General features: G+C 32.6%; 1 protein-coding gene across 1 annotated transcript in view; it reads right to left on the reverse strand.

Moving 5' to 3' along the window:
• Window positions 1-18,616, reverse strand: part of GSTCD (glutathione S-transferase C-terminal domain containing) — a 183,661-nt gene that overhangs the window by 13,996 nt on the left and 151,049 nt on the right. The window contains exons 6-8 of the mRNA XM_079154691.1: window positions 12,899-13,014; window positions 12,695-12,739; window positions 10,666-10,794 (exon numbers count right to left, since the gene is read on the reverse strand). Of these exons, the coding sequence (XP_079010817.1) occupies window positions 10,666-10,794; window positions 12,695-12,739; window positions 12,899-13,014 (290 nt within the window). The remainder of the gene's footprint in view (window positions 1-10,665; window positions 10,795-12,694; window positions 12,740-12,898; window positions 13,015-18,616) is intronic.

An 18,616-nucleotide genomic window follows, 5' to 3' on the forward strand; every position in this document is an offset into this window, starting at 1 on the left:
AAATCAAAACTTCTTTGAGATTCCATCTCATGCCAGTCAGAATGGCAATTATTGAGAATACAAGCAATAATAATTGTTGGTGAGGATGTGGGGAAAAAGTACACTCATACATTGCTGGTGGTACTGCAAATTGGTGCAACCACTGTGGAAAGCAGTATGAAGATTCCTCAGAAAACTTGGAATGGAACCACCATTTGACCCAGTTATCCCATTCCTTGCTTTATACCCAAAGGTCTTAAAAAATCAGCATACTACAGTGATGCAGCCACATCAATGTTTATAGCAACTCAATTCACAATAGCCAAGCTATGGAACCAACTTCAGTGTCCTTCAACAGATAAAGACAATGAGATACACACACACACACACACACACACACACACACACACACACACACACACACATCTACACACAAGGTTTTAAGTCTTAAGACTCACATTAACTATTTCAATTTTTGTATCTCCTTTTAATACTGATTAAAATAAATTGTTAAAAATAATCAGATACTAGGAAAATTTGAACATTGGCTGTTGTTAAGGTATGAAAATGAATTGTGGTTATTTTCTTTTCAAAAGATTTTTACTTTATTTTTTGTGGTGCTGGGATTGAATGTAAGACTTGGTGCATGCTAGACAAATGTTACACCCCAGCTCAGGATTTAATTTTTTTTTTTAACAACAGTTTCAAGTTGACAGCAAAACTTAGAGAAGATAGAGGTTTCTCATATACCCTCTGTCGCCAGATATATATCATCTCCTCCATTATCAACATCCTGGACCACCGCGGTACATTTGTTAAAACTGATGAACCTACATTGACACATCATTATCACTCAAAGTGCAATTTTACATTAGGGCTCACTCTGGGTGGTGTACATTCTGCAGGTTTGACAAATGTGTTATGTCATAAGTCCATCATTGTAATATCATGTAGAATATTTTTACTGACTTAAAAATTCTCTGTCTTTCAATTATTCACCCCACCTCGCCCTAATCTCTGGCAACCATTTAATCTTTTTACTGATTCCGTAGTTTTGCCTTCTCTAGAATACCATACAATTTGAATCCTATAATTTTCATATTGGCTTCTTTCATGGAGTAATATCAATTGAAGATTTCTTCATTTCTTTTCATGATATGGTAGCTGAAAAATATAGTGCTGAAAAAGATTCCATCATATGAATGTACTAGAGTTTATCTATTCACCTACTGAAAAACATCTTGGTTAATTCCAAATTTTGGCCATTACCAATAAAGTTGCTACAAAATACCCATATGCAGGTATTTGTCTGGATATAAGTGTTCAACTCCTTTGGGGAAGTAACAAGGAGAGCAATTTCTTGAACTGTACGGTAAGGATTTATTTAGTTTTGCAAGATACTGCTGGACAGTCTTCCAAAGTAGATTGTAACCACTTTGTATCCCACCAGCAATGAATTAGAGATTTTGTTGCTTCATAGCCTTACCAACACTTGATGATGTGTTCTGGATTTTGGCTGCTCTAATAGGTGTATAGTGTCATTTCTATTTGCATTTCCCTTATGACATATGATATCGAGTATCTTTTCATATGCTTATTTACCATCTTTATATCTTCTTTGGTTAGGTATTTGATCAGGTTTTTGGCTCATTTTTCAGTTGGGTTGTTTATTTTTTTATTGTTTAATTTTAAGAGTTCTTTGTATATTTTGGATGACAGTTCTTTATCAGTTCTAGCATATGCCTTTCACAAATATTTTCCCCATTGAGGCTTGTTTTCTCATTCTCTTGACAATATCTTTGCAGAGCAAAAGTTTTTAATTTTAATGAATTCTAGCTGATAAATTCTTTCTTTCTTGGATCATGCCTTTGGTGTTTGGTAAATAATCACCAAACCCAGTTCATCTTGACTTCCACCTAAGTTATCTTTTAGAAGTTTTATAGTTTTAGGTTGTGGCCAATTTTGAGTAATCGTTTGTGAAGGGTGTAAGCATGTATCTAGATTCTTTTTTTGCATGTACATGTCCAGTTGTTTAAGCATCATTTGTTGGGAAATATTTTGTTTCTAAATAGTCATTATCCTTAAGAGATAAATGCTCTAATATTTGTGGGTAAAATAAAACAATAAGGAAGAAAGCCATTAGGACATAAATGAAAAAAGGATGGATAGAAATTAATAACATAAGTGGGTCATAGATGCTAAAGTTTAAGGATCACTGTTTCAGAGCAGTGTCTCTCAAACTTGAATGTACAATCAAATAATGAAGTCATCTTGTTAAAACTGGGTAGGCACAGAGGGCCTAAGGTGCTCCAGGTTGTTGTGGATAGGGCTGCTCTTTCCACTGCACTAGTGCAGAGAGCTTCTGAAGTAACATGAAGGTGAGTGATTTTGTTGAGCAATTTTCTTTTCTTTTTTTTTTTGATCATTAAGGCCTATTTTTGTGACTTTATAGTTTCAGAAACTGAAAAATTTATTCATTCACCATTCATTCATTAACTTATTCAACAATCACCAAGTACATTCTATTTTCTGCAATTACAACATCATAGGGAACTAGCAAGTATTCAATGTCCACTAGATATCTAAATACATTTTTTTTCATTAGGCCATTTCTACTCACAGTAGGTTGTATGAAATCTAATTTCTAATTATATTTCAAGCCTCTTTCCAAGAGTATTTTTTAGTATAAGATGAAAAGGGCAGATTTATTAATATAATATAATATAGATTTGCCATCTATAGAAAGATCAAACTGCAAACTTTTCAGTATCTAATGGAGACTAATGTGTGGATGGGAAGGAAACATTTAATCCATTGTTTACTTAACATAATAGCAAACAAGCATGTTATTGAATGATGCAAAAGTCAGAATTGTGGTTCTCAAATAGTGAATTTCTTACTATCTACCCTTTTCTCGTACATACACAGAATTCCTATAAAACTAAAAACTTAAGTTGTATACTTGTCTTTTGGCCAAGGTAATGCATATTCTAAAGTAAATATAAGTACTTTAGATTGAGATATATACTGCAAAATTCATGGATTTTTGAACTTCCCTGTACATTTTCCCCATATTTTTCATTGGCGCATTATAATTGTTTCTATACATTTTTAAACTTCAGTTTATATATAATAAAGTTCTCAGCACAATTCTTATCATGTAAGTCATCAAAATAAAACTGAACAGACAAGGAACCTCATACTACATGTCTTTCTTGCATGCAGTAGTAAGTAAATGAAATAAATCATCATTCACAGTCATGTCTTTCAGATGGCAGTTTATTAGGCAAGACTCTAGACAAATGGGCAAATTCTCTAAGAATGAAAAGAGTATTCCTGTAGTAAAGTCCTAGAAAAAAAGAGTATATATTGATTCTGAATATAAAGCATATTTGAAAGATAATAAGCTAAGCTTTATTTATACCCCAAAGGTACATTATTTACAATTCTAATAGCCTCTCTGTACTTATTTACTGAGACTAATTTAATAGTTACTGAGCCTTTCCCTAAGCCCAGTTAATAATGCACACAGTTATTGTTATTTTCCATTTTGCAAATAAAGAATCTGAAGTTCAAAAAGGTTGAGTGGCTGGTTCAAGGTCACCAGTACTTAAAATTAATCTGTCCAACTTCAAAGTTTACTCTAGTTCTCTATGCTTGCATTTACTTCTTTCTTTAGACATGGGGAGTCACCTAGGGAGTCACTGATTGAACTGTAGTTCCAGCTCTCATATTAACTTGCTATGTCACTTTAATCCTTTTAGAGCTTCAAATTATCTATCGATAAAATGAGAAGGTTGAATGAATGTTCTCTAAACTTGCCTTAGTCTACGCATGCCCTGACCTTTGCTTCTCAGGAAGGATTCTTAACCATAAATTTTGCAAATCAAAGCAGGCATGGTCCTAACTCTGAGTAATACTCATGTTCCCCTCTTTAAAAACTTTCATGTAATAGTAATATAGGCAGTCAGCTTCAAAATTCAAATGACACTAAAAGGCATGTAGTTATAGAGTGCCTTATTCTATACACACTTCTCTTCTGAAAGAAAATCTGGTTGCTAAAGCCAATGTTGTTCAAAACATTAGTTTTCTTTACTGAAATCTTTTTTCCTGTACAATAAATGGATAATTTTTTATTTGTAAATATTAGACCTTAATTTCTGAATTTCTATTATGAAAGATGAACATTTTTGACATACAAAAATGTTTTATACAACCTCTTCCTTTTTCCCATTCCCTATTATAGTGCCATACATACTGTTCACTGCTGACCCAAGTTTTTAAAAATATCCAAACCTTTCCCTACTCAAAAGCTATATAAAATGTTAAATAATACAATTTTCCACAGTATGAAATATATTAAATAATCACTCAGTTCCATTTTTCTTTCCTGAAGACATCTTTCTGGGCCTTCTGACTTTGGACTAAAAGATGAACTCAAAACTTTCTAGATCTGCTTCCCAGAAGTTGTCCGAAGACTCCCTGTACTTATTTATTTACTGAGACTCTGCCATGAGACTAAGATTTCTCTTAACCCCTCTCTTGTATTGTATGCCATTTATTCCTTTTTCTTACTTTCTTATTTTCATGCAGCATATCTTCTAGTAGTTTGCTGAAAAACATGACATACATTTTCTTGAGAACTTGAATACTTGGAAATTGTATTTTATTTTCATACATGGATTGGTTAGGTATAGAATTTTAGATTGAAAATGAACTGTTAGGATTTTGAAGGCATTACTTCACTGCCTTCTAGCTTTCCATATAAAAAGTATGATGGAAGTTTAGAAATTTTTTTGTCAATCAGCCTTTATTTAACATACTTATTTATATGTTGTGCTGAGAATCGAACCCAGCCTCACACATGCAGGCAAGCATTCTACCACTGAGCCACAACCTCAGCCCCATATGATAGAATTTTGATTTCAAATTGTTGTATATGACCTATATCTTTTTTCCTCTGTGGAAACTAGAAAGAATTTCTTGTCATTCTTGGTGTTCTGAAATTTCACACGGTGCCTTATTCTTGATAATTTTTCAGGTGAACTTTCTCAATCAAGAGAAATGCATACTTTATTATTAACATATTTTGTTAAATTAGTTCTTTGATATTTTCCTCCCCATCATTTTTTTGGTTTTCTCTTTCTGGCAGATTTTTGGACTGAATCTCTTCTGTTTTTGTTTTGTTTTTAATGCTTCTCTTCAGTTTTTTTTTTTTTTAATTTTTCAGGTAATATCTTTCACCTCTTCTTTTTTCATACCTACCTTTTAAATTTATTATTATTAAATTTTGATTAACAATTTTTTAACTTCCAAGAAATCCTTTCTTATTATCTAATCATTCATTTTTTTCTTTTTCATTCTATCTTAGCTTCATTAATTCAATATGCATTATCTTCTCTGCTCTTTCCCTGAATAAGATCCTCTGTCATGTTGTTGCTTTCATCTCAGTCTTATATTTTGAAGGTTTTCCATTTTTTGGTGTTCTATGTCTGTCAGTGCATATTAAAGAGTGAATCACCAAAAAAGTTGATTGTAAGTTCTGAATGACAGGGTAAAACAAAAAGGGTAAAACAACTGGATGGTTAAGTGACTAGTTGACTTTTTTTAAAATTATAGTTCTAATATCTGTAGTTCTTGGAGGACAGATCTGCTTTTACATAAGAGTATCTCATTCAGTCTTACTAATGATTCTCTGACTTCTGAGGTTTTGGAATTGAAAGGCAGATGGGCGCGGGGAAAATATCCATCATTCAACATGCAGATTCTCACATAGCCCTTATATGATACACCACCACTGCCTATCCATGTGCCTGGTATCCCTACTATAAAACCTCTCTGGCTTAGTTTCTTCATAGAATAATTCCTGCCTTGCGAATATGGGTCTCTAAATAATAATTCTTTTTTTTTTTTTTTTTTTTTTTTTGTGGTGCTGGGGATTGAACCCAGGGTCTTGTGCTTGCGAGGCAAGCACTCTACCAACTGAGCTACATCCCAGCCCTCTAAATAATAATTCTTAATTAAACATATTTTCAGCATCTCTTTAATCTTTTCCTTTAATATTTCTGGTATGTTGAAGTAACATGCTTTCTAATAACTTTCTTATCACCCTCATTTCTAGCCAAGTTTGATCTTCTTCCTATCTACTTAATAACTTATTGTTCAGATATGAGGTATCTTCTGAAAAGCTCATGTGTTGATACAGGAATGTTCAGAGGGGAAATGATTAGACTATAAGAACTGTATCCTCATCAGCACATTAATGATTTGAACTGATTACTGGGAGGTAACTGTAGGAAGGCAGGGTACAGTTGGAGGAAGTAAGTCACTGGGGGTGTGCCTTCGGGATTATATTTTGTTGTTGGTTGATGTCTCTCTCTTTCTCTCTCAGCTTCTGGCTGCTATTACCTGAGCAGCCTTCTTCCCTCAAACCTTTCTTCCATGATGTCCTGCCTCATCTCAGGCCAAAAGCAATGGAACTGGCTTACCATGGACTGAACATCTAAAACCATCAGCCCCAAATAAACTTTTCTTCATCTGAGTAGTTCCTGTCAGGTTTTTGGTCATAGAGACAAAAAATGACTAATACACTTTTTTTTTTTTTTTTTTGTTCAGTCTGCCTTCTACCTTAATACTTCATATCATGATTCAAGTTATAGACACTTGAATATAGTTTCATCAAAGATGGAGTTTGATTTTTATTGTTATCACTCTTGTTACTTGGGAGTTTGATCTTTCTTGGGGAGAAGAGGTATTGAAATATCTCTATCTGCTATTTTCATCTTAGAAATTCTCTTTTTTGCCTTTGTGATTTCTAAAAATTGTGTTTGCACAACAGAAATTTTCTCCAATTCTTATATAATTACTCATCAAAAGTATTACTAAATTACCATCTATAATTGCACATACTTATTTTAATTATACACTAACAGACATAACTAGAAATAAGCTTGTAATTAAGCACTCAGCACTGATAAACCATAAACAATCACCTTAAAATTATGTTAAAGGTAAAATAGAAAAAAGCAAATACAAATAACTGGAAAATAAGACAGATGAGATTCTGATACTCAATGACAAATCAAAAATGTTCACTTATACTTAAAATCAGCACCTTAGCACTGGTTAAGATGATAGTTTTCTACTGTTGGAATTTTCCACTAAAAACATTTAGCTTTGAAAAAATTTTTGTTTTTAATATGAAGTATATACTTTTTCATAGTTATTGTCCTTTTATAATATTATTTACAGATAAAGTTTTTTAATAAAAAACATGAATAAAAGCATGAATATTAATACATATTATAAATTAAGTTTTATAAGCTTAATCGTATAAATTTGCACAAGAATGAGACTAATCCTACACTATAAAAGAAGAAAAAAATACACCTTTTTAAAAAATAGCCTTAAAAAGTACACTTTTACAAATAACCTTTTGAAACTTACCCTTTAAGTGTATGGTAATCAATATATGCTTGAATCAGGATCATGCAGCTACATATATTAAAACTTGAAAAAAACTGCAAAACCTTTTGGGGTGTTTCTTACTTTTGAAAAGACATATTTTACTCAGGGAAGTAATTAATCATTATAATAAAAATAAAAGTAAGTCAATAAAAGGTATTCCTATAAAATCAAATACTTGTTTCGAAGGAAATAACACAGAAAATCCCCGCTTAACATTGGTTCTGTTTACACTTTTTTTATTTTACTATGGTACAAAAGTGATAAACATTCAATAAATACCATACTTCAAATTTTGAGTTTTAACCTTTTTTGATATGCTTCGTGATACTCATTTGTGATGTTGGGCAGTAGCAGCAGCAGCAGGAAGCCTTAGCTTCTAGTCCAGCCACATACAGGATAAACAACCACTTTTCAATGAAGTACTGTGTTGCTAAACTTTGATTATATTAAACACATTTTCTATTTATGACATTTTCAATTTACTGTAAATTTATCAGGATGTAAACCCATCATACATCAGGGTGCATCCGTATATATCTTATATACCATATAAAATATACACTTCTATGTTTAGAATTCATTAAAATATATAACTATATATATTTATTTCTATCTTTATTGCTTACATGTTTATGAATGTAAAAAACATGTTAAGTGTAGGATATTTTGAAAATATTAAAAATATGACTATACAACATATAGGGACAGCCACCTTAAAAAAGTACATATTAGTATAATTTACTTCCATTGATTTTTAATGCAGTTTTCACCTGGTTATGATCACACTGCACAAAGTAGTAGGCTCTGAGCCTACAGAGTGGGAGAATATCTTTGCCACTCATACTTCAGATAGAGCACTAATTTCCAGAATATATAGAGAACTCAAAAAACTCTACACAAAGAATACAAATAACCCAATCAACAAATGGGCTAAGGATATGAACAGATGCTTCACAGAAGAAGATCTACAAGCAATCAACAAACATATGGAAAAATGTTCAACATCTCTAGTAATAAGAGAAATGCAAATCAAAACTACCCTAAGATTTCATCTCACCCCAATTTGAATGGCGATTATCAAGAATACAAGCAACAACAGGTGTTGGCAAGGATGTGGGGAAAAAGGTATACTCATACATTGCTGGTGGGGCTGTAAATTAGTGCAGCCACTCTGGAAAGCAGTGTGGAGATTCCTTAGAAAACTTGGGATGGAACCACCATTTGACCCAGCTATCCCACTCCTTGGCCTATACCCAAAGGACTTAAAATCAGCATACTACAGAGATACAGCCACACCAATGTTCATAGCTGCTTAAATCACAATAGCCAGATTGTGGAACCAACTTAGATGTCCTTCAATTGATGAATGGATAAAGAAACCGTGGTATATATATACAATGGAATATTACTCAGCTATAAAGAATAATAAAATTATGGCATTTGCAGGCAAATGGATGAAATTGGAGAATATCATGCTAAGTGAGATAAGCCAATCTCAAAAAACCAAAGGATGAATGATCTCGCTGATAAGCGGATGATGAGACATAATGGGGGCTGGGAGGGGGGCAAGAATGGAGGAAGGAGGGACTGTATAGAGGGAAAAAAGGGGTGGGAGGGGTGAGGGGAAGAAAAAAACAACAGAATGAATCAAACATCATTACCCTAGGTAAATGTATGATTATGCAAATGGCATGCTGTTACTCCATGTACAAACAGAAACAACATGTATCCCATTTGTTTACAATAAAAATAAATTAAAATAAAAAAGAAAGAAAAAAAAAAGTAGTAGACTCTGTTCATTGAGTACTTCCTAAATGCTAGGCTACTCCCAAGTGTTTCACATGCATTGTGCCAACATTTTATGAGTAAGTATTTTATGCTCATTTTATAGATGGAAACTGAGGATTAATAGTTTGAATAAATTGCTCCAGACCATATAGTTACTGAGTGGAAAGCAGGACTTTAGCACTGGGGCTGTCAAATGTTAAAATCCATACTCTTAAAAAAATTCATACTCTTAATAATTATGTTGATACAATTTTGTTCATGTTAACTAAATTTTCATGCCATTAATAAATCAATGCAAACATCATGAAAATGCAATTATCAAAGCTCCTGTGTGAGTAGGCTTCTCTCATTTAAGTCTTGTAGTCCAGACTAATAACATTTTTTAAATCTTTGCTAATTTGAAGAGCAAAAAATGGAATGTCATTGTTGTTTAAATTAAAATGCATTTTGTTACCAAAGTCTGAGTTTTCATATGCTCTTAGTCACTTGTATTTATAGAGAAATATATTCCTCAAATAAACACAATGTAATCAAGAAATTTTAATGAGGGAGCTATTGTAGTGGGGGAGTTGGAAGACTTTGATGTAAGAAAAAGCTGAAAACATTTTGATTTATTCCCTTTTAGTACTTTAATTCAAACTAAGTTAACAAAATTAGTAACTCTACTCTTTTTTGCCCGATACAAGTTGTTGCATTAATGGAGAGGAGGCTAACAATTAGTATTTCAATTCTCATGTATAAATGATTTATTTAAAATTACTAAAAGTAGTTGGTTAAGACTTTAAAATTCTCTCCTGAAAATTTTGTTTAATCATTATTTTTTATATTTTAAGAAAAACAGTGAAAGAAAAAAGTATTTTAAAAGATAAATACAAACTAAGCCCTTACTGAAATGTCACAAAATGGTGGATAAATCCAGTATTAATGCATTTACAATGCCCAGTTACTCTTATTTCTTCTCTAGCCATAGTATGCTGACAGGAATCTATTTAACATAAGAGTTAGAGCCACTGATGGATTTAGTCTGATTTATCTAGTGACAATGCCTTAGTTACTGTCCAAGGCAAATTATTTTTTTCAGAATGAATCTAATTTTGGCTTAACCTTCTAAGTAATTATAATTCACTTTCCATATACCTTGACAAATGTAATTATGAAAGAAGACAAAAATAATATTGTAGGTGTATAATTATGAAATGTTGAATAAAATATTGTTTCCAAAAAGACATATATATATATATATACACACTTTCAATTATGAAGTGCTATGAATACAATAATCTTAGTGTGCTATATTTTGTTGATAAAGTACAGAAACTTATAGATTTCTTTGTTTAGGAAAGGATATAAAATTATCTTCTTTATTTACTCTAAGGCATATAATTTTCTTATTTAGTTAATTAAGGAAATTAAAATTGTATGATCACTTACCCCAATATTAAACATTCCTGTAAAATACTCCATGTTTGCTTGAATGAACCAAATGTTGCTTAAACCTAGTTCATCACTTCTCTTCTTAGCACGAATTAATGATAATTCCTTGTTTTCTATTAATATAACCTAGATTTTCCCAGGAAAAAATAGTACATTCAGTAACATAATCCAACATTAGGGCAAAGCATTATTGCTCTATTCCATAGCCTTAATGATGTAGAACATATTATATTGATCCTGTATTCCGTGCCAGGAAGTATGTCAGTTATTATGATATTAAATTGAATAAGGTCCTTGAACTCTTGAAACTTAGGGTGTGGTGGTGATATAAGTGAAATAAGCAATAATAATACAGTGTGATAAATGTTTAATGAAAGATAAACAAAGTATAATGGGAGCACTCAGACTTGAATAAGTAAGGTTTTTATGGGAAAGTAACATATCAACTGAGGCCTGATAAGTAAACAGAACTTAGCAAGGGGAATGGAAGAGTGTTAGGCAGAGAGAGAAATACATAAGAAGGTCCAAGGTGGGAAAGAGTGTGGCATGTATGAAGAAGTGAGAAAATTGGTACAGTTGGGCACTATGTTCCTGTTAGTGACAGTGGGAATGGAGGCAAAGGGTAAGGAGGGTGGATGTGAGGACTGGGAGAGGTAATGGGAATCAGGTCATGCATTTATGATTAAAGAAGGTCTCATCAGCTTCCATGAATTATACAGATTAGGGGAAGAGAGGGAGAAGCAGGGACAACAGGAGCCTCCAACAGTGATCATGAGTGGAATTAAGACATTAACATTACTATTATTCCTGGTTCTTATTTTGTCCTTATGATTATATCTATTGAAAAATCTTGGATCCCTTTGAATAGAAACCCTGTCAGAGTATATGTGGTATTAAAGGCTTTTTAGCTTTATTTTAGCCAAACCTTTTTCCAGTTTCAACCTATCTAAGGTTCCAGGCGAATTATTAGAAAGGGAAACTAAAGATACAACATTCTTGTCTCTGGTTCTCCAGGATCCTATTTTATGAACTTTCTGCCTCTCAAATATGAAATTGTTATTTTCTTTAATAATCAAACAGGTACTTGCCTCTTGTAGGATTCTTAATTTAGTTTTTTCTTTATTCTCTAAGAAAAGAGAATATCCCTCACCTCCAATCATTCTGTTAAATATTATTCTGACCAGTATATCAGTTTTTCCATACTTTTTTCTTCCAAAAGTATTCACTATAGTTATTTCACATTTCCCAGAAAACTCACAAATACTTTGCCCTAATTGAATTTGTATTAAAAATTACTTTTATTCCCAAGACTTTTATGTTACAAGATGGCCACTGTGAGGAACTGATTTAATATGGAGGAAGATTACAAACAACACAAATTTCTAACTGTGGCAATGACTGAATGGTATATTTACTTAAAAATATATCATCACTAAAATATGATGATATATCAAACTATTAGCAATATGAAAAATACTTGTCATAAAATAGTGAACAAGAGCAGGGGGACTAAAATTGTATTTGTATTTGTAGAATTTGCAGCAGTGTCATTCATATGGGCATGACTTAATGAGAAAAAGGGAAAAACATTTGATAATCAATATAGTAGGTTTGAGTTTTACTTTTATTTCTTCTTTAAAAAAACTTTGTTTTTGTTACAGTTTGGATGCAGTGGGTCTAAAGAACATGCTCAGCAAATTTTAGAAGCTAGGATTTCCAGTTATAATTATATTGAAAGTTTAATCATAATTATTTTATTTAATAGTGGAATAGCAATTTCATTAAAATTTTTTTAAAGATATATGACTTTTTAAAATTTGATAACTGTATTGTGGCCCTACTTTAATTTTTTTCCCCTTACAATTCTAAATCTTAGAAGTTTACTTCAAAGGAAAAAGAAAACACCTGTGCCACATATTTGACTTGGGTGACTGATTAAGAACTCTGAGTAAGGGATAAGCCAGACTTGGCTGGCTGAATTGTGTTTATCTGAAACATTTCCTTTTATCTTTTATTCAGACTTTACCTGGCATAATGGCAACATGTGAGCAAGAACAATTCCAACATGGCCCTGAAAAAGTCAGTACAGAAGCAAGTTAACTTTGGTTCTCATGTCTTTTGCTCATTATAAGACAACAATCTTGCCAAATAAGAACATGACCTTGAATGTAATACAGAAAAGTCACACAAATTGGAAACACTACAAAGGATAAAAGGAGACATATAATACCCCACCACTGCAGAAATCCACAATTCTGTCACCAGGTTTGGCCTGATTTATCACCACGTAAACAAGGTTGTTTAACTGTTGCTGTTTCCTCAAAGCTCGATCACTGGACATTTTACCTGGGAATGACAAGAAATGAAAATAATGCATATTATAAGAGACCAAGTACACAACTTAGAATAGACTATTAGGCTGCTGGAGAAGGAGTAAATATATGCATAGATACACATGCACACATGTACACACACATTCTCACATAAAAGAATAAATTTCATGTAATTTAGGACTAGGACTGGAAGACTAGAACCCAGAGATTAACTCTATTTTTGCTTATTTTACTTTTATTCATATTCAACTTTCTTTCAATGGAAAAATAAATGTCCTCTAAAGAGTAGAAACAATAATTGAAACATTAAGTTCAGAGCCATAAAGAAAGTGTTCAATAAATTTCAGCTAGATGGAAAAAAATAATCATCATCTCCTTTTGTCCCTCTCAGAGACATAGTGTAAAGATTATATATTTCCAACACATTGCTTAAATCCCTCATAAAATGATCTATAATAAATACAAACATTTTTATTATTTCACTGGCACATCCTTGAACTCTGAATTCTTCTGGGTAGGATACTTGGAAACCTTGGCATATGAGTGTCACATGGCTGAACTATATCAATGGTTATCGTATTTAGGGCGAAATTGGATTTCCCCTTTTCTACTTTGAAGCTTTCTTTCCTCATGAGTCACAACATTAATGCAATTAGAGATTAAAGATAGGGCACTTCCAAGTATGAAATGCCATGGGCCCAGTACCATGAAAACATTTTAACTTCCCTTTCAAAAGCCACTGGTAAAGTTCACAAAAATATCTTAAGAAGGATGAATGACACTATTTGTTTTTACATATTTCAAGTGCATTCTTTATGAGACTGGTTTGATAAAAAATCACATGAAAGATACCAAGGTTTCCTTGTTCTATTTCAAAAGAAAAATATGTTATTTTACTTTTCTTCTTTTTTCTGTCTTCCTTCTTTTTTATGTTACTAAATTAAATTTTAAAAAATTAGGAAATTTTCATTTTAGGAAAAATAGATAATTATAATTTCATAATTCAGAGGTAACATATACACATACACACATTTTATATGTATGATGTATTTCTATAAATGAATATCCATAAATTCTTAATTTTCTAGCAAGCATACAAAATTAGAAATGTTTTTATGTTGGTGCATTTTTTTTTCTCTCCTGTATACTTCAATGGGTACATAACAGTTCACTGATTACATACCATAATTTACGTAACCACTTCGTTATTGTAATTATGTGACCATCATCCTACTACATAAAATTTAAACAAGTTTCAAAGTACAATTGAAAGACTCTTATAGCAAATCCCTCTGTATTAGTCAGCTTTTCATTACTATAACAAATACTTCTTAAGAGTCAGGTTACTTAAGAAGAAAAAGAGGTTTATTCAGTTCAGTTTTAGAGGTTCAAAGTCCAACTAGCATAGTACTGGCTGTTGTGAGGACCCAATGACAGAAGGCACGAGAAAGAAATCACATGACAAAGCAGGAAGCTGGAGAGACTCAAGGTTCAGGGTGAGGCTTTTATAATAGAACTTATTTCAGGAGACTGTATTTCCTTCCTAGGTCAGTTCCCCAAGTGACCTAATGATCTCCCATTAGATCCCACCTCTTAAAAGTTCCACATCACCTCTTAATACCAAAATCCTGAGAAACAAGCTTCCAACACATGAACCTTTTAGGGGACAAACAGCATCCAAAAAATGGCTGCCTCTATACCTTCCACCTAGATTCCACTATTGACAACTCACTATGCTTGATTTATCACACTTTTATCTATCCACCCTTCTATTCATCCAGTATGCTTTTTATTTTTTATGGCAATGCAGATTTAATTTAGAAGAAGAATAAGAACAAGGAAGAAGAGGAGAAAGGGTGGAGAGCAGAAAAAAAAAGAACTCTGAGGCTCTTTGGAGAGCTAGTCACAAATACTGCTATAGAGCTGGGTGTGATGGCTAACACCTGTAATCTCAGTGGCTGAGGCAAGAGGATCACAAGTTTAAGGCCAGTCTCAGCAACTTAGCAAGGGCTCTAAGTAACTTACTAAAGCCCTGTATTAAAATTAAAAAAAAAAAAATTAAAAACGGTTGGAGATGTAGCTCAGTGGTAAAGTGCCTTTGGGTTCAATCCTCGGTAACCTAAAAAACAAAACAAAACGACCCCAAGTACTGCCATGGGAACCATCAAGAAGTAAGGAATGAGCACATTTATTTCTGCCTTTGTCCTATCTGTGAATTTCTTAACAGTTCCTAGCCAAAGGATTTTCATAAAAGAAAGTCAAAAGGAATTATCTTTCTGTTAAGAATGACAGGAAAAGAAAGTTTGGTAAATGGAATATCTAATGCAAATCCTATACCATTATTTCTATTGGAAATTTAGAATTACCTAATTTCCTTAGATAGATCTGTTTCAAAAGCAAAGGTTGATAAAGATCTGTTTTTGCTAGTTATGCATCTTTACATATAAAAAAATTCATCCTTAAATGAAGGCTGAAGGTAGAGAGGTACTTTCCAGTGTTGTGTTTAAGTAGAGAGACTATGAAGTTGCACATAATACTCACAGAGTTTGAGCTAAAAATACAGCAGCCAATGTCCAGATGCTTTAAGGAAAAACTGCCTCTAATAAAACATTCCCTCTTCCCATTCCAGTTTTATAAATATTATGAAGTTCCTGGAAACATGAATAGGATCTCAGATATATTCAAAGGCAAACCAGTGGTATTTGGAGATATGGTATTAATTTAAAAATCAAATCCTACTTTCTATTTTTATCCTCTATTCTTGTGTCTGAGACATCATTTACAAACATAAAATTACAGTCTACTTTTAGCTTGAGTAAAAATGATGATTATTTAGGTGTAATGGAAAAAGAACCCCAGAAGTAGGATATTTTAATACATATGACGCCATTGGTTCTGTAATGTTAATTCTTCTGTAGTGGAAACTTTGTCTAGTTAGAAGGTACTTGATTATTTGGACAACTTTAATGTTGTTTGCATTACCCCCAAAGAAAGAGTGATAAAGTTGATTTTTAAGCTAAGGACAAGTCACATTAAAACACAAGCATTGTTAGTCATTTCAAAGCAACAGATAATGAAAAAAAAATCACTGGAAAATGTACACATGTACAGTCAGGACGTGGACTTAGTCTAATAATTTATGTCCCAAATTAGGAGTTCTTAATATTTTGTTTCTTAGCCTGAAGTGATAGAGTAAATTGTATGTTAGAACTTATTTGTAAAAGAATAATGGTTGGGATGGATATATATTAGACTTCTTTACCAAAGATTCTTTTACTCTTTTGTTTTCAGAGCATTTCTTTGAGATACAGCACAACAACCATATTCTGTGAATTTTTTAAAAAATATAACTAAATATGGAGGCAAAAGGCTAAAGGTAATGGTTTACAGATTTTTTTTAAAACAAACTTTTTGCTTGAAAAGTTATAAAATCAAGAGGGCAAAATCAAATTCTTTCAATAGACCTCTATGTAGTGGATACCACTCTATTGGAGAAGATGTAAGACAATATACAAAATTAGGACCTTAGGTGAGAGAGAAGGTAATAACCACAAATTTTAATGTTATCAAAAAAGGCCTGCTTAATAGCATTAAGACAAGTTGATGAATGGTCCTTTATCATATTTTATAGGGCAATGGACAGTTCACAAAGCCCAGGTTCCACCAGGGTAGATAGGGTTTTCATGCTTAGAACAGTCACTAAGCCACCTGCTCTATGCCGGTACTTGTCTATATACTAAGGGCACATTTCCTCAAAATGAATAAGTCAAAAATCCCTGCCTTTAAGGAGCTAGGAGGGTTCCTAAGAATGTATGTGTGTTTATTCTGGGCAAGGGTGTGTATACTGAAAATGAAATAAATACTAACTGCTTGAGGCATTATAGTTGATTTCACTGAAATGACTGACATTTCATTAACCCTTTGTAAAGGAACAGAAGTTTTGCAGATAGAGTGGGCTAGGGAAGCAAAGTCAAGAACAATGTAGCTTATTTAGGGGAACCACAATTAACTCACCCATGATTGAAAATAAGGGATCAATAGGGAAGGGGTAGAATATCAGCTAGAAAAAACAGGTAGGGCCAGATGGGAAAAGACATTGCTTGTTATTTTGCCTCTCTGCATCCTACAGAAAATATGACCTTGCTACATATGATATTTAATGCTTAGAGCTCCTTAAAGACTAGTTCTGTGAGAATTACACAGCACTGTTATTTTTATGATATTACATAGATATTCTTTTATAATACCAGTCTACCTCCTTTTTACTCTGGATAGGGTTTATCCTTAAGTTAGATAAGATTACACATAAAATTCTCTGAAGCATTCAACCTGAATTGAAGTTCAACACATTAGGAAATTTAATTAAATGGAAATGAATCAATTAAATTCATTAAGTCATTTTTAAGCCTGGTTTACAACATAAAACAAAACAGAACAAACTCTTTGACTCCAAATTAGATTCTCCTCACTTTCCTTCCCAGGTTCCTAAAGGGGAAGCCTAGGCATAATCCTGAAGTGCTATATCTACCCAGTTTTGGTCTCTTTGTGCCATGGCTAATTACTGAGTATGCTTTACTTGGGTGTATTACTAAAGTCCCTCCTCAATCTACCCATTAAAATATCTCTCCCTTTGCTTAAATACTTTTAAGGCTTAATCTGCCTTACAGGAGAAAAAAAACCTTGGTCAATGTTCTGGGCTCTAATTGATTTGTCAACCTCACCTTATGATTCTTTCTATATGTCCCCAAAGTTTCCACTTATCTAAAAAAGGGATAGTTTCTTGAATTCATGACACTTCATGAGTCAAGTCAGTTTCCTTATATAATTTGTTAGCTTTGTTTGAAACCTATATCCTTGCTTTATAACCTCAGGAACCCTATCACTTTTCCTCACTTCAGTCTGTATTTAGAATATGTATTACTTTTGAAATAATAATGAATAATAATAATAATTTTTTAAAAGATGAAAGAGAACACATTATTTTTTTCAAACTCTTCGTAATTACCCCAAATAACTAATATTTTCTACTATGAAGATTTTTCTTATTAACTATCGAAAAATTTCTTATTATAAAATGATAGTATGCAGTAACTCCCAAAGAAAGAACCATTAGTTGAAATTGCTTCTGTCTTCCTGAAATAGATAAGATGATTTTTACTGGAACTGCATAAGCTTGGTTCTAATTACATGGAGAGAGTAGTAGGAGACTGATAGGCACATAACAGGTACTCAATATAAGTTTTTTTTTATTATTAACTTTTTAAAAATTTGAAATTCTAATTTTTTTTATTGTAAACAAATGGGATACATGTTGTAACTCTGATTGTACATGGCGTACAGGCATACCATTTGTGTAATCATAAATTTACATTAGGTAATGTTGTTTGATTCATTGTTATTTTTTCCCTTCCCCCCACCTCTCCCACCCCTCTTTTCCCTCTATACAGTCCTTTCCTACTTCATTCTTGCCCCTCTCCCTAACCCTGACTCTAACCCTAACACTAACCCCTCCCACCCCCCATCGTGTCATCATCCACTTATTAGCGATATCATTCGTCCTTTAGTTTTTTGAGATTGGCTTATCTCACTTAGCATGATATTCTCCAATTTCATCC

This window comes from Sciurus vulgaris (genome assembly GCF_902686455.1).
Source record: "Sciurus vulgaris genome assembly, chromosome: 9".
Classification (NCBI taxonomy): Eukaryota; Metazoa; Chordata; class Mammalia; order Rodentia; family Sciuridae; genus Sciurus; species Sciurus vulgaris.